Source organism: Sinohyriopsis cumingii, unplaced genomic scaffold, assembly GCF_028554795.1.
Source record: "Sinohyriopsis cumingii isolate HCF-2022 unplaced genomic scaffold, ASM2855479v2 utg003002l, whole genome shotgun sequence".
In the NCBI taxonomy this organism is placed as follows: Eukaryota; Metazoa; Mollusca; class Bivalvia; order Unionida; family Unionidae; genus Sinohyriopsis; species Sinohyriopsis cumingii.
The window spans coordinates 80638-105592 of record NW_028316363.1 but is presented as its reverse complement, the minus strand read 5'-3'; the positions used below and the strand labels follow the sequence as shown (position 1 = coordinate 105592).

Sequence of the window (24955 nt, the reverse complement as noted above, 5' to 3'; positions counted from 1 at the left end):
TTGGACAAAAAATTATAAAGAAAGCATCCTATTGACTGAGATTTCCTAGTCAACTGCTTTCATTGGCTAGTTGCATATGTCAGTCTAGTGAGCAATCACTCCCATTTTAATATCTTGTTTGTTTTTTGTCCTGTTTGTTTAATGTCCAAATATGTCAGAGTACTTTAACATATACTTTGCTGTAGTTGCTTCTCGAGGTATGTAATATGACTTTCCAAAAGAATATTGATGTATGAGGATCCAAATAAGGTGAATAATTGCTATCTAAAGGTATGCATGACAAAACAATTATGACACCCGTTACTGAAAGAATCTATATTGAATGCATGCGTGACCAGGTATAACTTTTACTTTAACCATATATAGGTTATTGGACATAGGACATAATTAGACACATTATGTATAAACCCTGGCAAGGGTACCTGCCCCTGAACCTGAATACAAATAATACTATCATACAGGTTAGATAATTTTTAATTCGTACTCTACATATATTTAAATCGAGGCCCACAAGCCTGGGTTTAAATCTCCATAGAGTATGAATTAAAAATTCTCAGGATACCATATAAAGATGAAAAAGAAGATATAATTTATGGACGTATTCTAACTAAATGACATGTACATGCTAAATTTATACATGTTTAAGAGATCCTGAGAGACTACCATCAGTACACTAAATTACAACAGGTAATGTATTTTTGAGTATTCCATATTAGCCATACATATCAATCATAAAATGTTAGGGCAGCACATTGACATTTCTAACAAAACAATGTAATGTATAATATATTCATATTTGCTCCACATTACTTGACCTTCTACACTTTGCCTTATATCTTTAATGTCCTTGCTCTTTTTATCACCTACACATATACTTTCATTTTTCAGCATCATGTATAAATTAAGTGAACACTTTATTCAGTTTGTTAGAGCTAAAAGTGATACATGTTCAATATTGATATTATCCTGCATATACGTAAGATAACAATTGAGAAAGAGTAGTATGAGTGCATTGTATATATACACAATGAGCTATCAAATATGAAGCGCAATGTCCCAAAGGTAAGTAAATACCTCGATCAGTCCCTTACTATGTGGAATAACTAAGCATCATTCAGAGATGAATATATCATATCAAGGAAATCTAATTTGATTCACATATGCTCCAGTTTTCCAGGACGAGATTAGACCTTCAAGGATTTGAAAGTTAATGGTTCGAGAAATATCAACTTGAAAGTGTCAACAATAATTGCCTTATGAAGATATGTATATAAAGCTGAAACAGTTAATACAAATATAATCACCCTAATATTTCTGAATATATATCATATTATCTTCAGGTGCAATCTAAATATATTTTGTTTTTTTTAATGGTCGAGCTAGGTCTTACCAGTTGACTAAGGAACGGAGAAAGGAGTACACTCTTGATTTCTTTTCAATCAAAACACAAGTGATTCAATGATAAAGAAACATTGATTAAAGGTGCAGTTTATAACCATGGCAGTCTTGTTTTTTATACAAGGCCTGACTACCATCATTGTTTTGATGTACAGTTTGGTATATGAAAATGACAAACAAGGTCAGGATATATATTTGCCCTATTCAATTAATTCATTATATAACCTCTTTTGATGGATGGACATTAGATACGGATTAGTACATTTATATTATCTTGAAATAAGGTTTACTACATAAACGAAAATATGACTTGATTGTAATAAGTCAAATATAAAATCTGGAGTGAGAATGATTTTTTATTTAGACTTCAACTATATCGTAATAAGTACCTGAATTGAATTGATATAAATGACAATAAATTGGTTGTCAGGTCGGTGAGGGTAACACTAAGAATGACTTAAACAGCTAGTAAATTATACAATAAACATCATATAATTTATGATTTATAGATTGATAGATTAATTAGGTATTGTTGAATTTAATTCGCATGTTTAGTAAGTCAGGATCACTCTCAATGCAGTATTTTACCGAAGGTCACATTTCATATTCGATATTTATCACATATAATGTGTCTCGGAGAGTGTCTCGTGTTAATTTGCTACTTTAACTTGAATTGCTATTCATTCTCGAGCGGCTTGTCGTCCATGCGTGGAATCAACAACATTTATGTGGATCGTTTGTGTGCGTCCGGGTCCGCGTTATGGCATTTTGCATTTATCCATCGGTCTTATTTAAAAGCAACTGGATTTGTAATGAAATCCACTGATCAGCCTTATGTTCTAGTCATATGTGGTTGATGTTTATATTAACAATGTTTTTTCCCCGTTCATCCACGCGATTGTCCCGGACATTGTTAAAAAAAAAACACAGCTTATACCTATCATCAGTGACGTTTCTAAATATTACATCGGTGACATATGCAGGATCTAAAATATTTGGGAGAGTATTTTGATTCATTTCGATACCACATTTCATACTCCCATTTAGCAATGGCAGCGAAACGCTGTTGATAATTAAAGTATTTGGCATTGATGTAAAATGAACATTCTTTAAAATCATAGGGACTATCTGTCGGGTATTTCTCCCCGACAATCGATGTGTACATAGAATAGTAATATACAGATGTCATACACTATAGTAATGGGAATTCGTATATTCATTTATTTGCGTCACCAATAGCGATTTGATCATATAAATTCGTTTATGAATTTATTACCGCCGTTATTCGCCATCGTCAAAGTACCTTCGACGAGTGGCAACCTATTCGGTGCGATACAATAAATGCACTGCCGTTGAGTAATGACGATAAAATCAAGTACTGACTCTGCATTAGGACGCACGTGTTTGGGAACGGCGTCGAATATGTGTAAATTGCAGAGACTAACGCTAGTGAAAATATATAGAGATCCGTTTATTACTTACTTGCCAGGTTGGTTTCCAAAGAAAGTATTGGTATAGTTGTTAATGTATTGTTGTTCATGTCAAATGACTCATCCGTGGTGCCAACATAAAGACTTATAATCGACATAATTATGCATATATCACAATAGCAATTTCCCGAGATATCTTTGATGACAAAATTCAACATGATTTTCGTAAATCGTATCGTGACCTCGATAATATAACTTGATCTTAGCCTACACCACATCAAGATTGATACTATTATAAACTCGCTCCTTTCCGAACACTTCCACACATACATTCATGCTTATCACGTATATATTAGAAAACTTACTGAGACTAGTCTCGAGTTTACTGATTTGATTTACATGGACATGTATTTGAGGATAATTTCTGAATCCAGGTGAAGCTGTTGATATATATTCATATGAGGTAAATATAGTTTTAATCAACCCATACAAATTCACCAACGATCCGAACTCAGTCAAGTTTGCATTATGGTCAGTATAAACCACGCTGATATGTACCATACATAGTTGTATCTACGCTGGCAGTCAATGTCATAGCATAATTATGGTCTTTTATAATCACTTTGAAATGTAACACCCGTCGTTGTACTTGCCGTTTATGTGTCTCTATGTTTAAATAACCCGCGGAAACAGTCACAACAAGGATAGTAGAAGTGTCAGTTGGATAACTTGAAATAGGCCCAGAAGAATATAGACACGCGAAATTACTTAAGGGAATCCCCTCTAAGAGATTTTGAACATGGCCAGCACTATTTCGATTGTTAAACATAATTCACCCAGATCTCCCAAGGTAACACCGTTCAGAGATAAGTAAAACATGTTGAATAAAATTCATCATATATAGACACATGATGACAGTGGAGAGGGACAAATGTTATGATACACTTCCCTACGAGGATGCGGCCAACATGTAGCTGCATACAAATTTACCAACGTTGGCTGACAAAGGGAAGCCGCCGCTAAGACAATCGAATAGGACCTTACTTCAGGAACGTGTACATACTGCGCAACGTAATCTTGATTAGATTGAATACTACACGACAACTAATCGCTGCAAACTCATTGGTACATAAACCATATTTGTTGTCATCGTCGGCGTGGTTTATCTCGTTATAATTTCCACGTGGTTTAGCCTGCTGATATCGGTATGATTAACGCCACTACTGCATTACAGGCAACTATTACGACAGCCTCAGCGGCCATTTTAACAGATTTCACACCATAGCTCAAATTATACCCAGACAACCTCTTGAAGCAGCCACACATTTTAACAAGCAGAGTAAGAGTATGTTTATCCACGATTGAACGATTTCCCACGCAGACGATGCAATTCCTGATGATGCAGGTGCAGGTGGTACAGGTACTTTGGATGAAATTGTTGGTGCCGAGGAATGGACAGGTAGTGCTGGTTACTTAGTGATTCATTTTGTGGCTGATGCCATTTTTAGATGATACATCTCACGGCTATAATGCCTATTACCTTCTAGGTAGATATAAACTGACAACCGCTATTCCCTCTGAGAAATATAGTCCCGGGAACGAAATATTCTCGCAATATGCCTCCATAAGTCTCATAATAAATGGCATATCTTTCTGCTAATTTGTCATGTAGCAGAATTACGCCTGCTCAAACGTGTTCGATATCTGCAATTTCTTCTATAGGGAACTTATTTAATCTAGTTCTACTTGCATTTCCTCAAGACACGATCCACGGTTTTCAAGGTCGGTTGTTTTATCTGTGGGAATATCTGCACTCATCCGTTCAATAAATTATAAACAGCCCAACAAGACAACTTAAAATCAACTTCAGCTATGATTGTGTCGTCGACAAATCCTGATATATTCACGGGATCAGCTATGGCATTATCTGAGATAAATAATCTTGTGGTGAATGCTTGTTTGTGCGTTGTTGTAGTGTCGTATTCCTCGGGATATAACTCGTACAACTCTTCTACGACGGCCTGACCTTACGTGTGATTTTCCATACATTAAAAGTGGTTGTCTGCTTTCCAACACAGTTATCTACAACTGTTCCCTTATCTGGCTATGACGGCTATGACATATAAATTCACGTTGGTATCTGTACCACATTTTGCAGAAATTCCCAAAGTACAGTTTTCAGTGTCGCGATTAAGTCTGTTTCATCCAGTTAATATATTTCACTTTGTATAGGAGACCGTATTTTTATAACCATGCAGCATTTGTAAAACGTGTATTATGAGATGCAGATGCAATTGACAGTAAACTATACCATTGAAATGTACTGAACAACTTTTGTTTCCTTTTCCTCCACGTCAAAACTTTGGTGTGGCTTTTGCTGGATCGTATACATGCTGTGTATCCACATATTTGTACGTGGCAATGTCCTCTTTGAGGTCCTTTTGGAATATGTCCACTTCAGGCGTGGGATGTTCTGTGTTATACATTGTGATTTTGCTATTTCTGCCATTTGTTTGCTTATCCAAATAAATTCACTTAATCGTATAACCTTTGTTAAAAATGGCATAATCAGCAATGCACCTAGATCCCTTTAGAATATCCTGACGTATGGATCACTCATCTGCTAGCGGAGACCTGGCTTCAGGGACATACGGACTCCCCACTGAACCGATTAATCTCCTGATTAATAAATAACAATAAAACATTACAAAGTTACATAGTTTAGTCGTTACAGCATGGAGAGAGCCAAGGTGATTGTTCAGTCACATTCCGGCGAAAGTGAATTTGCGTGTAATATTTTCAAGGACAATTTGATAAATAAGTATCATTTGCACGACTGGTAATATAAATCGCTAAAGACACGCTGCAGGACCGCTGATACATGAAATGGATACAAATCATTGAAATTTTGCCACATTTAGAAAAAAGTTAAATGTCTAATATTGCCGATCCCACAGAAATAATAATGATCATAATCTTTCTAAGATTCATGTCAATCGTAATGTAATCTCGTTGCTGACATTTATGTCAATATACTCAAAAATCAGTGTGTCGATATTTACACAAAAGGCAACCATGTGTCCTAATTGTTTCGAGAACAAACATCATTCTTGGTTATATTTAACTATAAAGATCAATTTCGTTCGATAAAGAAATACGTGAAACTAATGTGGTTTTGGTGTTATTTTGTTACATTGTTTGTTTTCCTTTATTTGCAAGACTATATTAGGCGACTTGACAATATTTAGAACAAAATAATTACGCGGAAAATTATAATTAGAACCGCTCTCCCTATTGGATATGGATGAATATGACTGATTTTCTCGAGTTGTGGATAATGGCGCCAACACATATCAAGGTAGTGTTCACGGTAGTCATACATACGGTCACTAAAGTATTATATATGTAAACACAATGACTGAGTTCGACGCGAACTGTAGAGTGACAAGAAGACCATGGATGATAAGCGTATTATATTAGCGGCACGTAATAACATACATAATGGCTTCGTCCACGGAACGTATCGGGAATATATTTGTAAAAATATGACAGCGGCGGGTGCCTGTGTAAATTATCTGACGACGAAGTGATTTTGTAATCATATCGTTTCAATACCATACTCTGTGCCGCTATGATAATATCACTTGGGTAAACCCTGTTGGTCTGTTATGCGACATTGATTCGTTGCATATTAAACACAGACAATATAGAAAACCTCTCCGTGGATCTGACAAACATTTAAGTAATATGACCCACGTTGAAATTCATGTCAAGTAGTCTTGTTATTGAAGTTCGTTGTACTTATCTCATGAAAACTGTAGTCGTGGCTGGTTGAAGATAGCGCACCAACCTAACGACAATTTATGAAGGATGTTATCACCGGAAGAGCAAATATAATCTACTCAAACTTGAGATGGACGTTAGTCCGAACAGACGTCGGCCCGCATCCAATGGATGTCAACCATATATTCGCGAGAGTGACGGTAATGACTTCATCAACAACGACAACCCCCCCCCCCATTTATACTATAGGCAATCTAAGCGGCTCATTAAAATACATACTTTATTGTGTTATTATCGTACACAAGCTCATTCAAACTATTGGAACTTCAGCACATTTAATGCATTGTACGTCATCACTTTGCGGACTATTGGTACATCAGCACATTCAAGAATTTTGAAATTCATTCCGAACCATTATTTACTATTGGAATTATAATAGGACATTTGAAATTATTTGGAATATAAATCACAACAATGTTTGTTTGGAATATTCACATTTGTAATCTAGATAAATGAAATGTCTTTTGTAATTTCCTTGTTTAAATTGTTTACTCTATATAGTTAAAGATCTAGAGTCGTAACAACAGCAATGACAAGATGTTCAAGATGGATGCGATTGTGCCATACTTCATATAAGATTAATAACATTTTTAGTTAGTATGTATATACTATACATTGTAAGAATGATTTGAAGGAAAGCACAATGTAGACTTGAACAGTCATGAGGAATACGTAGTTGTTCCAAGCTTGTCAAGATGCCAGTTAGCAAACATATTACCAGCACCGTGGGCATTTTTTTAATTTAAAACCAAATAAACATCAACATTAGTATTTCGGCGAAATCGCTATGCTGATAAAATCACTGATTCAGGAAAAATATTGATAACAGGGTTTTCAAGATCACCACTGTGACAGGAATATTCGATGCCTGAATGGCATCGCTAGGACCAACTTAATTTCAAATGACCATCCATCCAGGAAGAGCGGGTTTCACAAGAATGTTAATGATATCCGGTATTTAATATTTTTGAAGGAGTATCAGCAACAATTTCCTTCTGCTTATTGACGAAATAGCAGAGTTAACGCACATATTTGGACTACAAACGATATATTTTCAGCGAGAAATTAAACATACATTTAGAACTAGCATACGTTGCCATCAAAGATAATGGTTAGAATGTATATATTTGACAATGTTCTGTACAGTGTTTTAGACACTATTTAATACCATTGAAACCAAATACACTTTAGAAAATTTACCAATACAGAGTAAGTATGGTCACGAATTTGAGATTTGGCGGCTGTTTTGAAACATATTTACGCCATTTGTACTGCTCCGTCATATTTTCAGTGGAAAATCAAGCGGACATTTAAATATAACAAATGTTGCCATGAAAGGGAGGGTGTAGAATGTATATATTCGATAATGTTATGTGCAGAGGTTTAGACACTATTTACTATCTATTTAATGAAGTACATTTTAGACAATACACCATTTACAGAGTAATTGTGGTCACTAATTAGATTTGTGCCTGCTGTGTTTTGAAACATAGTTGCGCAGGGATAGTTAGGTCTTATGTACATATAAACTAAACGTTCAGTTAATGTTAATTTCATGTTTTGGCGCTCAATAATCAATTGTAGATTAAACAAAACTGAAGTCATTCAAGTAAATCGGTAATTTTTGTGACATTATCATTTTAACAACGACATGACTATATTATACTCTAGCTACGCATCCCGTATGTTTTGTTGAATAGGATAAGAAAGTGTTGTCCGTATTTCTAAATTCAAGTTTCATGGTTACATTTCCCTGCTTGTGACCTTGAAATGTGAGATATAACAAAACAATGTTAATCATAGTATACCTTTGACCTTGAAATGTGAGATATACCAAACTAATGTTAGTCATAGTATATATTTAGAAAAGTGCAACTTATTATCATGTCTAGGCTTGTAAAGTGCAAGGCCGGGCAGTCAATAATTTAACAGGATGGACAGCTGGTCGGTCAATGTAGAATTATAATATTCACATCATGAAACAAACGTATAATTAATTAGCCAATAAAAGTGTCCGTTTGTACGTATTTGCTGAAAGAAGGACGTTACTTCTTTTTCCCACAAGAGCAATAAATGCGTGATATAGAACCAATATGACAAGGGTATGAATATAACCCTTCCTTGGTAAGTGGTAAATGTGAGGACATTTTGGAAAATAATTACTTTTCTTAAATATATTCGTCTTAGACATCACATACTAAATGTAAGTAATACATGATTTGTGCTTATTTATGCAGAGTATCTATATTTTTACTTACTCTTTCTTTTTTTTCTCTTTCTTCCTGAAAGAAAAGAATAAGTCTGATATTAGAGAAGATGATATTAATCCCTTTAATATGCTCTCCAGAAAGGGAGATGATACGCATACACAAATTCGTCATACTCGTAAATGGAAATACAGGGCAAAATACACAAAGTAAGTCATTACATGAAACAAAGTAATCCCAAATAGTTGTCGTTTTAAAAAATATATTGTACTCTTTGCCTCGTATGTAAATCTTTGAATGGGAACTTTTCTTTCCTTTCTTTATCATGTAATGTTTCATCAATTTGGTACTATATAAATGTAGGCAAAAAGTGAAGTGCGCCGCTAATTACAACAACAAATTAAACGGCAGACAGCCTATCATCAAATATATACTGCCTCTCTGAATTTTTGTGTTTTATTATTTGTTTCACTGTATTTGCCATCAAACTGTGTGTCTGATTATCAAGTCACTCATCTCTCAATTGTCATGTGGACTGATATAAGAAAAACTTACCGCGGATGCGGTAAGGTGTGATCAGGAAAGCCGGCAAACAAAACGATTATTGTTTTATTTCAGAATATTATAACGTTTTCAAAAATGCTAATCTGCTTATTTTTCGAAGACAATAGCTGTCATTCTGTTTCCAAATTCATGCTTTCTCTTTCAATATTTGATTAATATATATAATTAAAGAGCTTTGTTACACAAATGATTGCAGAACCTTTCTCTCTACAGTACAGTATATCCAAAATGATAGGTCAGTACATTGGTATAAATTGGCAGTGTATGTTTAATTCTTACATAAAAATGATACCAATGTGTTTTGGGTATGTGCTGGTTTGGACATTCTTGAAAGACAAAGTTAATATCAGGTTTCCTCACTATTCTCATCAAGGAAAATGAATAGGTAGTACATTACGCAAAGACGACACTGTCCTAATTAAATGCACATTGCACGCTTGATACGTCTTCCAGCAGATAATCCTTTGTTGATATTTGAATATTAGAAGAAAGGAAATTAAAAAACTTGCACTTTTCATAACAATTCATCTTATACTATGAGATTGTTAGAACCTTTCTCTCTACATTAGATCATAAAATATTATTTTCGTTAATCGATATAATTTGAAAAAGGAAAGAAAAATGCGGATCAAGCACAGTCATAGGACGCAAATGCTATTTCACTAGATTGGTATAAATGGGCAGTGCGTGTTTAATTTTTATACAAAATAATGATAAACGATTGTTTTGTGTCTGTGCTGGTGTGTACATTCTTCAACGATAACGAGAATCTGATTAGAAAATCTTACACTATGGGTATTTCAGACCACTCTGAATACACTTCTTTGGAAGTGTAAGGCAACGCCAACTGCATCATTTTTGTCAAAGTTGATTGATTCGTGTTCATATATATGGGGCATGGACTTACATGCTATAATTATCGGAGTGGATAAGTATAAAACGTGATCATTTGTATGACAAAACAAGATGTCAACCATAGTCGCGTGCACATAAGCACGTAATATATCTATTATTCTAACTATCTATACACTGGTTGAATCAAATGAACCATTCTTAATGCCAAAATATGTATTATATGTTGATGATGTATCTGTAAGTTTTGTATCATGCGTCATTTATATATCGCTGATACAGCTCATTCACAATGTCATGATTCTGACAAGACATGGTTGTAATATCTCCACCGAAATAATGAATAAACATCAAATGTATTTTAGCCGTAAATTAAAGATGGATGACAGCAGTTAATTCGACTTTATTTAAAGATTGAAGAAAGTGCGATGTTTAAATACAACGATATTGATGCAATTAACGTATGACACCAAGTTCAATGGTAGCTAAAAGCACAATATCAAAATCAAAAGTACTAATGCAAATATGATCCACACATCTGCTAAGATATATTCCTATCATTTGACAGACTTTCGATTAAAATTAAAGTAAACGTTTTCGGTACCGAAGCATTAAGGGATAAATAAATTAATAAACAGTTCCACTTTGAAAACATCAACGATGAAATAAAAATGAAATGATTAAATACAAATGAAATGATTAAGTACAACTAAAATGATTAAGTACAAATAAAATGATTAAGTACAAATTAAATGATTAACTAGAAATAAAATGATTAAGTACAAATAAAATGATTAAATACAAATAAAATGATTAAGTACAATTGAAATGATTAAGTACAAATAAAAAGGCTATGATGATACTGTATATAATATTTGTTGTATTCACGCATCATTCAAATTAAAATTTTGTATTGTAAGGAACACAATCTAAAAAACACAATAAAATGGTTTTGGATAAAATAGCAGATGGAAAAATGACTGTTTGATTTTATGTTATTATAGGGTTTAACGCCATTTTTCAGCACAATATAGGCTATACATGACGGCCAGTATAAATGGTGCAGGAAGAACGCGCGGAAACCCAAAATAGAACCACCGGCCCACGAGGAGGTACAGGCGTGAGATAGAAGTGATCCGTAACGCTGAGCGCTATAGACCACTCGGCCACTAGGGGCCCTCTGTGATTGATTGATATAAACGATATAAATGATTTAACAATCTTGACGACGGGTCCGGTTGCCTAGTGGTTAGAGCGTTCGCCTCTGATGCGGGAGGTCGCGGGTTCGAACCCCGGCCGAATCATAAGAAAGACTTATAAAAATGGTACCAGCAGCTACTACGCTAGACACTCAGCATTAAGAGGTTAGTGTTAGGACTGGTCAGGATAATGTAAATGGGTGGGTCATGACGCTATGTCTGCGGCATAATGTTTGTACGTCATCTTTAGGAGCAAAATCATTGCGTTTATCACGACATAACTAATGTGCTGAGTAATAGGTATTTATTTTAAATAATAAAAAATTGACCCCTACATAACCCTTACTTGTAAGGGAAAGTAAATAACTTCTTTTGATGTTGTTGTTCTTGCTCTGGGTTAACGCCATTCCTCCGTGAAATATAGGCTATACATGGCGGCAAGTATAACTGGTGCCGGAAAATCTACGTAAAAAAGTCTTCAAGAATCACCGACCCAAGAAATTCTACTAGCAAGCTTTCTCACATATCCACATTGGCCGAGTCCGAGACTCGAACCCACGCGGACAGAGGTGAGATAACCATGATCGTTAAAGGCGACCCGTTTTCATTTATTTGGTTTAGAACTTATCTCATAATGTCGAGGTTTCCTCTGATATTATTATATATTACATCCACATTTGATTTTGAGTGGGTAATATGGCATTCGATACATCTGTCCAGTCTGTGCTTCAGCATAGCACACCTAGAATGTTGTTTTCGTACATAAAGTCTGGCCTTACTTTTGACAATTGAAATATTCAATAAAGAATCAGATGTTAAAATATCAGGAATCAGTTATTGCAATAAATTTTAAAACTAGTGTGTAATTTAAAATGTTTTTTTAGATCAATGGCGGATCGGAGGATGCAATCGTGGTGCATACAGTATCTGATGAAAATGCTATTTTTTTTTTACCTACGGCCTTACGGGGGATACCGCAGGTAACGACTAGGATTGTCTAGGAATATCACAGTACCTACCGCTGACAAATTATACTTGAGAGTGACAACATTTTGGACAGAATGCTTAGATTGCAAATGAAGTTGGTGTAATATTGGTAACCACACAAACTGTGTTCTGTGGCATAAATAGGATAGACAATTTTTTAAAATACCTCCATTTATACGAACAGTACTTGTGTTTAGTCAATAATAATTTGGAAACCTGTTTCTCCTCAACTTGAATTTCTAGAGTTTTGATAGTATCTGACAATTAGCAATATCACCCCAGTCAGTATAGTACATTGTCAGTTGTCAATTATGTAAACTATTATATATATATATATATATATATATATATATATATATATATATATATATATATATAATTTATTAATAAATAGAGATAAACAGTTTTAGTAATGTTTGTATTATGTATGATACACGCTTATTAGAGGTAAAAATAGAAGAAAAAAATATCAATACAAAAAAAATTAGAGAGATAAATATATAGAACATATATTCTAATATAATCTTTCAAGCTATCAGAACTCAATTTATATAATAAAAATATGGTGTGCAAAACGCTTACTATCAAGTATTTTATAAATAATTAATTATTTTGTACTGAAAATTAATTTACAAATTCACTTTCATTTTTAAAGAATTAGTAAGCTTACTTTTATGTTATTAGATTATACTTTTACTAATTAAGATTTTCTGCAAAGTAAAATAATATGAAATAATCATATCTAATTGTAAACAGGGGACATAATTCAGAAATTTTTTTTTACTAAATCTCATATAGTGTTATTGAATTTAGACCTTTTGGATGTACCGTATTAAGACGGTGAATCCAATAGGTTTCCTTTAGTAGACGTTCCATTTCAGAATCAGCTTTAACAATAGGTTGGAAGGAGAAATCTTGCAATGTATGGGAATTTTTGTTAAAATGTGCGGCAACATGAGATGAAAATGATTGATCGATATAATTTTTTATATCTGATCTATGTTGGTTCATACGTTTAGATATTTGTTGACTGGTTTGTCCAACATATTGGATGCCACATTTTGTGCATGTTATCAAATAAATAACATTTGATGTTAAACAATTAATGTCACAACGCATATTAAAAGTTTATTTCGTATTATTACTATTGAAAGAAGTATTTTCATTAATAAATGAACAGTGTGAACATCTAGGTCTATTACATTTAGTTGATGATCCTATTTTATATGATGGTGTATCTAATTTGGAATTAGTTAGGAAATCTTTAAGATTTTTAGCCCTTTTATAAGCAAGTGTGGGTTTGCTTTCGTGTAGCGATTTAATACTTGCTTTACATGATAAGTTTAATAAATCCCAATATTTATTGATAATCTTACCTATATTAGGCAAACTTGGATTACATTCAATAACAAAAGGAATGATATCTTCATTTCTATTTTTGATTTTATATTGTAAAGATTCAAGCTGTGTAAGAGAAGATACTTTTTGGAAAGCAGTATTAATGATGTCAATAGGGTAATTTCTATTTAAAAAATGCTGACCTAGCTCTGTCAAAGATGATTTAAAAATAGCATCATCCGAAATAATTCTTCTGTATCTTTTTGCTTGACTATATGGTATCCCATTTTTACATGATTTAGGATGGCATGAAGAATATTCAACATATTGATGAATATTCGTGATTTTAACATGAACCATGGTAGTAATTTCATTATTTTCATTTTTCATGACATCAACGTCCAAGAGTGAAACTTTAGTTTCAGAGACATTGAATGTAAATTTTATTGTTGGATGTAATTTGTTTAAATTGTCTATAAAGTAATAAAGGTCTTCTAATGAATAACTCAAGTTACAGTATTAACGCCTTATACTAACTTGACACCTTCATTGAAATATTGTTACTGCATAATTTATTTATAGTAATCGAATATTTGACGGATTCAACATTAAACGACTTATAATGCAATTGTTTCTGTTTCCTATGTTACAAGGATAAATTGTGTATAATGCCGATCAACGTAGACACGTACACAACAACTATTAACGTACTATTAACATACATTGATTATACTCAACGAAATAACTTTATTCGATACCCTAGTTCTCTAAACATTCCTAACACTATGAGGGAGTATCGAATCAAATGGCTTGAAACAAGTCAGTAGAAGACAATATAATCTGAAACCAGGTCTGCTTAACTATTTATAGACCAATGTTTGAAGACTAAACATGTTAATATAGGCGAGTATCCTTTTCGGAAACCAGTTTGCGTTTCATAGATTACCTCCCTTTGACTTGTCCATTCAGTCCGTCTTTATTCAAGATAGTGCTGGCGTTCTTATTTAGCACAACGATGTGTGGAACGCCTTTATAATTAGAACGCTTGACAATTTTGGGATCATTTAATACATTTTGTTTTTAGTTTTGACAAATAATAACTTGACCCATGCATGCCTGCCAGACTGAAACGCAGAATTAGACAAATTTTGCAATATTGGAGTAGTGTATGCCACAGTGTGTTTTAATATCTCATTGAACATACCCCAGATTAATTACGTATAGTTTAAAGTATTAACGCCTTATACTAACTTGACACCTTCATTGAAATATTGTTACTGCATAGCTACTTTGCTGGAGATAAACTCCTTGCTCCTTATTAAATATCAATATATCTTTACTGGTCACGTAGCGATAGAAACCGTGCAGACGTTTTATCTTGTGTGGCTCCATCATTGCTTCAGGGACTACGCATCGTGTATGTTTTGTTGAATATAATAAGAAAGTGTTTCCGGTATTTCTACAATTTTATTCCGCACATGGAAACAAGTTTCATTATTACAGTTTCTTTCTTGTGACCTTGACGTTTGGGATAAAACAGACAATGTTAGCCACGTTATACATTTAGAAAAAGAAAGCCACCAATTATCATCTCAGTGCTTGTAAAATGTTTGACCCGACAGTCAATAATTTGGGCTAATAATTATTATTCATAAATATTGTCATATTAGAAATACATAATTGTAAGTAACGCATGATGTGATATATTTACTGAACGCAACTATAATTTTACTTACTCTTTCTTTTTTCTCTCTTTCTTTCTGAAAGAATAGGATAAATCTGATATTAGTCAAGATGAAATATCCCACATATTTGCTATCAAAAGGGGAAGTATATCGCATGAACGTATTCACAAATGAAAATCCAGTGTAAGGCAGGACAAAAGTATATAAATGATGATGCATAGTTTACATTTCGCTATAAAATCATAAAACTATCAATAGAACGTAGGATAGTGGCAATAAAATAAACCATCGATAAAGTTGTTGTTGCATGACTAAGAAATCTTTGAGCACATGAACTAACATTAATTTAAATGTTGTATCTATTTTCAAACAATACAATATGGTCACGCACATAAGCTACAAATACATACATTTTTGGTGAAGCCATGACGTATGAACTAAAATCCCTGTTTTGTACACAACAAAATTTCCTCGTGGTACATTAATGTTAACCAATCATCCAAATTATATGCACATTTAAAACCTTAATGTCTAGACTCCGAAACAGGTTACTTAATTTCATTACCTTCTTGTAGTATCGACCAACGTCAAGCACGCTATGTCACATTATGTATCTGGGTAAAGTTTTCTGTCAACATCTCAATATAGCTTGGAATGATAAGGACCGAATAATCGATAATTAACATAGCATAGCATGCACTTTTTAAACGATTACGATAATTCGGTGGTCGGTAAAGCTCACTGTGTACACTTAGTGACTGAGAATATATTCACACCTGTAAACGTAGAAAACTGCATTATCAGTTTAATGGGGGTTCTGGCTCACTATTTTCTGCGTGAACAAGTGAGCGATGCCCCCTTGATATATACAGCTAGGGTATCGGGGTTTCTGGCTCAAATTGTTTGTTTTGTTTTGTGCGTGAGAGTGTGTGTGTGTCTTTTGTGTCAGTGTGTTCATAATATATATTATCGTTTTTGTATACATGTGTGTATTCGATGACAAATCTTTGAATGCCATACGTTGAGTATCATTTGCCATCAAAGGAGCACGTCATGTTGTGTTAATGAGTAGCGTAGAGATGTGATCTCGATGGGATTGGGATGTTCTCATGGTCTAATAATGTAGATGTCCTTGTAGTGTGCTTGTCTGCAGTGATCGATGGTAGCGAATTTACCGACATTTTTTTTGTTTTTTGTTTTTGACACGTTGGCTTTTTATTGACGGTGCCATTGTCAAGAGCGATGCAGTAAATTTTGGATAGAAGTCTGATAAACTCTACACTGAAAGTTCCATTGTTTCTGTTTTTGAACTTTCCTATGACTTTTTTGTTGTCTCTGCAGTGGAAATGTCTATGTGTGGGATAGTCGCTGAGATCGAAGAGTTTATTTTGGTCAAACATGTCTTGCCAGAATGGTTCGTCTTGAATTTTCTACACAAGTAAGCCTGTATCGGACATTAGCAGAGTAGCCCTATCTCCGTATTGTGTTTGATAAAATCATAATGAAACTCGTAAATGACCATTATGGAGAGATACAAAATGACCTCTCCCACGTAGATGGGTTTATCGAGTTTGAGATTGATTTTTTTTGGTTGTGGATTCGATCTTCGTTGAAGATTTTCATGTGGAGAAAGGCGTCATTGTCAACCAGGTATACCACTCTCCGTTTTCTCTGGTGTATATTTATAATTCTCTATAATTAATTATACATACCTTGATTTCTTTTATAGGAATCCGGAATGAATGTGTAGATACATGAGAATTAATTACTAGGTCGTCATGCGAGTGTGTCTGCTACGCATGAATGCATATTACACCGATTGAGTAACATCATGTTTTTGGTGATGTGTGCTTAGTCGTGAGGGAATACGGGCTCGTGTGTGCAGGCAAGGCAATGGGTGATTTACCAGCTGACCTGGGTTCGAATCTCCGTAGATTACGTGTTAAAATTATCTAACCTGAATGATAGTATTATATGTAACAAAATATTAATTCTTCCTAGTAATATCAAGCATTCTTCTATATGAATCCAGAGATAGCACTTTCCGTTCTGTTAAATCGTGAGTATGTTCGGACATATTGCAATGTGTATTAACGCCACGGCTAAAATCTGCCATGATTCCGATTCGAATATTGTGAAATTGTAACCTGTTACCGTCGGAGTTTGCCGTCTGAGGCACCAGCGCAATGATCTCCCGAGAATATCTACATCGCTGTAATCTCTGCTGTCAAAGCTCAGTGTCGCCACGGGTTGACATTATAATGAACATAACGGACACATCAGTGTGTCTGACACTAAATACCCGTTGGCAAGATCTTTGGGGAGCGAATGATGTTTTGATTTGGTTGTGGCTAATTTCAGGATAAGAACCCTCGAGTAGACATCAATTGTAGATATAACTCACTGTTGAAGCTCAAGTAAGACTGTATATTTTCGCAGTAAATGTTTTATCCAGGCCTAATATGTGGTATACTTTTGTAGTTCTCATCGCGTTGATACAACTGCGTATTGATCTTTAGTCGATATAGTTTGCTTGGAAAAATCAGGCTCATCGTCGTAGTAAGTGTTAGTGTCCGGGTTAAACCGTCTTGTCGTGCCGTAGGTACGCAACCCAATATATCTCCGTGAGTACCTGTATAGTCAGTTGTTGAATTTGTTGCTTTCGGTTTGTGCTATATTTTGCGTTTTCTTAATAATACGCTTAAATACAATCCACGTCTCCCAACATGTGAACCTTTCGCTTGCCTACATCTGCTGACGTGTCGTGATCTGGTTAGAAATATATGTTATATTTGATTACGTCGACTTAGGTTCGTGTCTAATCTAAATCGATACGAAACCGAGGGATCTCCGAGATGTTATGTTTGGCTGTTGTGACTATCGTTCGTGTCATATCTACGTCGGCACGAATCCTTGTGATAATATCCTCCATAGATACGCAAAGGACTTCTTCTAATCGGGTATTATTTATATTGATAACTAAGAGTACTTAAGTTTGATTGTAAAAGTATATATTCGCATCAAAACTAATGATTTTTCCTCGTTACCTTTGTCATCCATGGTTTTATTTTATTTGATATTTAAATGCGTCGTCAGCGATGTGGAATCTTGCAATTCTACCCTTGATTATTCGTATCGATCTGAGCAACAATTTACCCGATGCTGACTCGTTATAAAATATACCACAAGAATAGGATCCAAGCATGATTCTGAAAGACTCAAAGCAAATTATACTGGATCGTTCAACAATATCAATTATTTACGTACTACTTACTTTTTCCTTTTTTCTCTTGTTCATCGTGAAACAATATAAAAATATGATATTAGAAACCGTGAAGGAAATTTCGCTTATATGTTCTCAAAAGAGAGGACAGACTCTCATGGGCATATGTTCGAATAACAATACGTGTATATCATTATTTGAGCGGAGTATTCAACAATCGACTTCGTTTGAATTAATCTACTTTTAGGTAAGTTTCGTGCTTGTCTCCAAAATTAAACTGCATGTCGTTTCTATCCCATCATTATCCTGAAGATGTTGAATTGAATAAACCACACATTTTTTTGTCATAGGCTAATTCTAATTGTCTGACAAAAGGATTATACATTGGTGGTTAGACACCAATGAATAGACATACACACAAATCCTGAAGGATTGTAGAAACTCCATCACTAGTACATTATGTTGATTTTTACAGCAAATATAATGGCAGACATGCCCTTCATCCAATTTCCAGTTTCAGCAGTTTATGTTTTGTTCTTGTTTCTCCTTTCTCGCTCAGACTGTGCATTTAATAGTGTAAACTCGCTTCTCGCTAATGGCCTCACGGAATGATAAAATAAAGCCGTACAGTGCAAAATGTAATGTGTGCTGTGCAATGTGGACATATACAATTAAATGTTTTTAAATAGTATGACTTTTGAAAGGATTATCACCTGTTTATTCCTGCTAAAGCCTTAACTGTCAATAGCGTATGTTTTATTTATTCGTAAACCCATGACATATTCTTAGAATAAATGAATAAAGTATTCATCAAGAATGTGATGATAAGATTATGATTATACATTAGAACAAAAATGGTCACTGTCAGAGGTGAGTGAGTGGATGTGATCCCCACTCATCATGGTGCGTTGGTGTTGGTTATGTAGGAGATAATTGACGTTGGTATTACTGACAGGATGAAATATGAAAGTAATGGATGGAATAACAGAGATATGAGCAGGAATATATAATAGAACAACATGAGGCACCGTATGTAAAATATAAAAATCAAATCAATTACATCAACTAAATTAAACTGAAAATTACATTTGAATTATTAACTTCTCTTAGACATATACATACTAAATTTACGCGCAAGTCAATTAGTGGTCCTGTCATACCAATAAAACAAATAACATCAAATAATCAAGTGACTGTTCGGACTCAAATTTCCGTCATCTCTGCATAAACTGGTTGGTTGCCGATACTTTCCAAATCACCGTTTGTGACAGGTCAGCACCCTCTCTCTCTCTCTCTCCAGCCGCTTCGGATCATCAGCCCTAACTTGGTTGTAGACTGCGCACTTTCACACTATGCGGTACAAGTAAATAAACGAACTGCAGATGGTTCCACCTGACAGTACAACTAATTAATTAGGTAGAAAGTGGTTACTTGCAACATAATCACAAACTTGTATCTCGCTATGACCATGTGGTACAGTCCCAACACTATATACATTATAATGCAACAGTCTATGCACATAAATCATCCCATTCTGGATGCCCTTCCTTATTGCATACCTTTTAAAAGGTGCATTAGGGATGAGAAGTATTTGTACTTACTGTCTGAAAGAACGCGTCGTAATACTTACTTTTTCTTTTTTCTCTCTTTCTTCCTAAATAATATAATAATTTAATATCAGACAATGTGAAAGAAACGTCTCTAAACTGCTTTCATAAGAGCGCTTCGACACATCCTCGCCAATGCCAACACACATGTCATTACTTGAACAGAGTATTCAAGAATCAATGTCGTTAGAACGAATCTATTTTACAGCTTGGCTTGTATTTAGGTCCCTGAATTTTAACTCTTCTCTCTTTTCTGTATCCTAAAGTGATAACCAGTACTGAGCTGCAATGTTTCCAGCCATAAAGTACATTTACTTTTTTATGGAAAAAGTGCATGAAGCATGCGATCAGACATAAATAAGCAAATAAATAGAGAGATTTTCGGTATTTTTCATAATTTTCTGTAACTTGTAAAATACGCACATTTGTATACAGCAATTAAAACAGAAAGCTTGTCAGTCATCAAGTATGCCACATCTGGCACAAAGGAAAGGAATATTGTGTCAACGTAATGTATCCTTTTCAACTGAATACAACATTTATGATGTCATTCTTAAGAAGACAAACCAAAATAATCAGATTTGTTTTTAAGATAGTATTCAAGATTCTTGCTTTCATTACGGAAATCAGACGAGAACAAACAGTAAATTATACAATGATGACACTTCATAAAAATTAAGTGCATATACGATTTCTAGTAGATGGTAGTTTGGATTGCACGTTTCGAATCAATACATCTTACACTAAGATATTTCATGTTGATCTGTTTAAACTTTTTTTCTTGAAGAGATAGGTAATGTCAATCGCAGCTTTGCAGGTTTCTTTTTCGTTCTTGTTGTGCTTGGCTTTACATGATAACAATGGCTCAGTGTATAACATATAGTGAATTTGTTATGACGAAACGATGCCAAGGGCCTGGCATTAAAACCTTCATTACCATTGACTTAAATAAAAGTACATTAAAACATGCAACTTCTCCTATGCATTAAGTAAGCAGTGTGGTCTCACCCTTTTTCAGCTTGAACAGTATAACAATGATAAAAGGTCTACAAGTAACTGAGTGTAAATACACATTTAAGCTTTCTCTTTTGAACATGTATTAGAGGTAAGGACACTCTGACGTAGCTTATAAATAGCACCGTGTAACATTTTCTTTTGTTCCTGGGTAGAATGTGTTATTTCCTAATTGTTTATGCCTCAGAAGTATAGAAAATGGATAGTATTCCCAAATAAATTCTGATTTTGTGATCAAGACAGTAATATTTTCAAACTTACCTATTTTCCAGAACATTCAGATAGATACAGTGCTGCGTAAGCTTGGAATAACTTCTAGAACTTTCTAAAACTGTCCAATAATATAAATAGTAGTATAAGTAGTAAATGGGGTGAGATTAGCGACAATGGGAATTAGCATTACAGAGACCCCTGGGTCAGATTAGCGACAAGGGAAATTTAACATGGCGAAAAATCGTGGGTCAGATTAGCGACAAGGGAAATTAACATGGGAATAAATCGTGGGTCACTCTAGCGACAAGGGGAATTTAACATGGAACTATAGTGTGGGTCTGTCTAGCGACAAGGGGAAATTAACATGGGGAATAGAGTTTGGGCTTTTGGGATTTTTTTTTTTTTTTTTTTTTAAATTTTTTTAAATTTAAATTTAAATTTAAATTTAAATTTAAAAAAGGGGTAGGCAATGGAAAGGCTATCTCTTTTCGAGAAATATGGCTGGCCCTGAAAAGGGCCTTTGGGTTTTCTTCTGCTTCTAGTTTCTTCTTTTTCTCCACCAAGTTCTTATTTTATCTCCAACACTCTTTCTCTTCTTTTCTTTCTTTTTTTTCTCCTGCTCTTCTTTCTTCTTCTTCTCTTCCTCATCTTCTTTCTTCCTCTTCTCATTTTCTTCTTCTTTTTCAATCTTTTCGTTCCATTTGCTTATTCTTATTCTTTCCTCTTCATCCTCCTTCTCCTCCTTTATCTCTTTCATGACACCACTAATCTTGTCCTTTACCTTTTTTAAGTTATTAATTTCCATCTTTACACGATGGGGACTATAGGAATAATGGTCTTCAACCAGTCTTATCAACATCTGCTCCATCATTCCTAAGTTGTCTAAAACGTCTTGTAATGTTTGTATTTTGTCCATTTGGTTAGAAGCCATCTTCTTTTTTTATTCTTTGCAGAATGGTTTGAACGACGAATACTGTGGATTCTTATACTTAAAGCGCGTACGTGAAGGAAAACATCCCCCTAAAACGTAAAATTGATCTTACCTAGATCATGACCAAACAACGCGCGGACGTGAAGGAAAACATCTCCTACTTTTTCATTTCATATAATAAAACCCAAACTATACTCTCCACATACGCTAAGAAACAATAAACAAATCCATAATCTACTATCCACACAATCGTACGTGAGCGGGTACAAACACAAACACACAAACACAAACACACAAACACATACGCTAAGAAACAATAAACAAAATCCATAATCTACTATCCTCACAATCGTACGTGAGCGCTTACAAAACCAAAACTATACTCTTCACATACGCTAAGAAACAATAAACAAATCCATAATCTACTATCCACACAATCGTACGTGAGCGGGTACAAACACAAACACACAAACACAAACACACAAACACATAAACACATACGCTAAGAAACAATAAACAAATCCATAATCTACTATCCACACAATCGTACGTGAGCGCTTACAAAACCCAAACTATACTCTCCACATACGCTAAGAAACAATAAAGAAACCCATAATCTACTATTCACACAAACATACCTTAGCTCTTACAAGCACCAACACACAAACACATACCCTCACACTATCTTAGAAAAGAGTTAGTGTTTATATTCACACTACTCTACCTACACATTGGCAAATTGATGGTTATTTCTTTTCTAGAGTATTGGGTAGCCCTGAAAAGGGCTGTTTTTTTGGAACTTCATGGACACCTGGTTAATGGTGGCACCTTCCAGGCCTGGCGCCACATACACATGTTATCCCCCAGTTACTTTTTACTTTTTTGGGGGGAGAGAGCAGAGGCAGGATATGTCGCTTCAGAATCCCAATTTTCGCTCTCTGGGATTCTGAAATTTATTCTTCTTCTCTTCTTTTCCTTCTCCTCCTCCTCTTCTTTGTTTCTTCTCTCCTCCTCTTTGTATCTTCTTTCCTCTTCTTCTTCTTCTTTATATCTTCTCTCCTCCTCTTCTTTTTTTCTTGTTTCCTGCTCCTCTCTTATCCTTCCCTCCTCCACAATGGCTTCCGCGGCCAGTTCATTCAACAGGCGCCTGGCATATTCCAGATGCACATGAAGTTCCAACAGTTTAGACAGTCTCGTGTTCATTTTTGGTGTTGATCAATCAACAAAGGTAGCTAGACTGCCCAGCGAGTTTCAATTTATAGTGAAAGCGCGGACGTGAAGGAAAACATCCCCATAAAAAACATAAAATTGATGTTACCTACATCATGACCAAAAACAACAACGCGCGGACCTAAAAGAAACACTCACTCACTTTTTTATGCTACCCATCACTATTTTAAAATTTTTTATAAATCACTTCATTAGACTATCCACATACGCAAAGCAATCCAATCTAACTCCAAATATACACCTCAAACACCAAAAAAAAACCATGATTTTAATCTACTATTCATACCAACTTACTTAAGCACTTACTAACACACAAACACATACCCTCGCATTTTTTAAAAAAGAGTTAGTGTTTATTTTCACACTACTCTACCTACACACATTGGCAAATCGATCGTTATTTCTTTTCTAGAGTATTGGGGTAGCCCTGAAAAGGACTGGTTTTTTTTTTGTTTGCTATGGCATTCTTTTTTTTTAGTTTCTAAGAATGCGATGTCCTCTGAGGATAGACTTTCTGGCGATAGGTCTGCTTCTTCGGAAAGAAAAGAAGAACTCTTTGGTGTCGATACGGCAATCGACAAAGCCTCTGTCAGGTTCAGGTTGCTGCTGCTGTTGCTCTTGTTGTTGTTGTTGCTGCTGTCTCTGAAGTCTGTACTTCTCTGTCCATTCTTCTTTTTCCCTGTTCATTTCTTCTCTGAAGAGCTCTTCTATCAGGTCTTCAGTGATTTTTAACATTCTCACATTCTCTATTTCTTCTGGCTTCGGTATCAGACTGTGTCTGACCCTATGCAAATTCACGTAGGCTTCGTTGAGTTTAGCTAGTTTGGAGCACATCTTCTTAGGAGGATGAGTCGACAATGGATGGTTAGACTGGAAACAACCCGGTTCTTAAAGTTAAAGCGCGGACGTGAAGGAAAACATCCCCCACACGGTTTTTGAGTCGCAACGTTTAGTGAGTGTCATGAGAGGGATAGTAAGAAATGAAAGAGCATCAATCCAACATTCTTATAGCTAAACAAAAGACAAAGGCATTTTTTTTGAAAACACAACATTTTTTATTCAAAAATCACTTAACACTAAACAACAACTCTAACATTTTTAACAATAATCCAACAATATAACATCAAACAATTTTTTTCAAAACACAACATTTTTTATTCAAAAATCACTTAACACTAAACAATAAGAACTCTAACATTTTTTAACAATAATCCAACACTAAAAGTTTCTCCAC

At 34.6% G+C, this 24955-nt stretch overlaps 1 protein-coding gene and 1 non-coding gene across 2 annotated transcripts in view; one reads left to right on the top strand and one right to left on the bottom strand.

Moving 5' to 3' along the window:
- LOC149769932 (uncharacterized) overlaps window positions 1–15834 on the bottom strand; it is an 83674-nt gene extending 67840 nt beyond the window's left edge. Inside the window, exon 1 of the mRNA XM_089949645.1 lies at window positions 15555–15834. Coding sequence (XP_089805771.1) covers window positions 15555–15722 — 168 coding nt within the window. The 5' untranslated portion in view covers window positions 15723–15834. The remainder of the gene's footprint in view (window positions 1–15554) is intronic.
- Window positions 11526–11598, top strand: Trnaq-cug (transfer RNA glutamine (anticodon CUG)). Its single transcript has one exon. It is a non-coding gene; the product is annotated as a tRNA-Gln (tRNA).
- Window positions 15835–24955: the final 9121 nt, after the last annotated feature.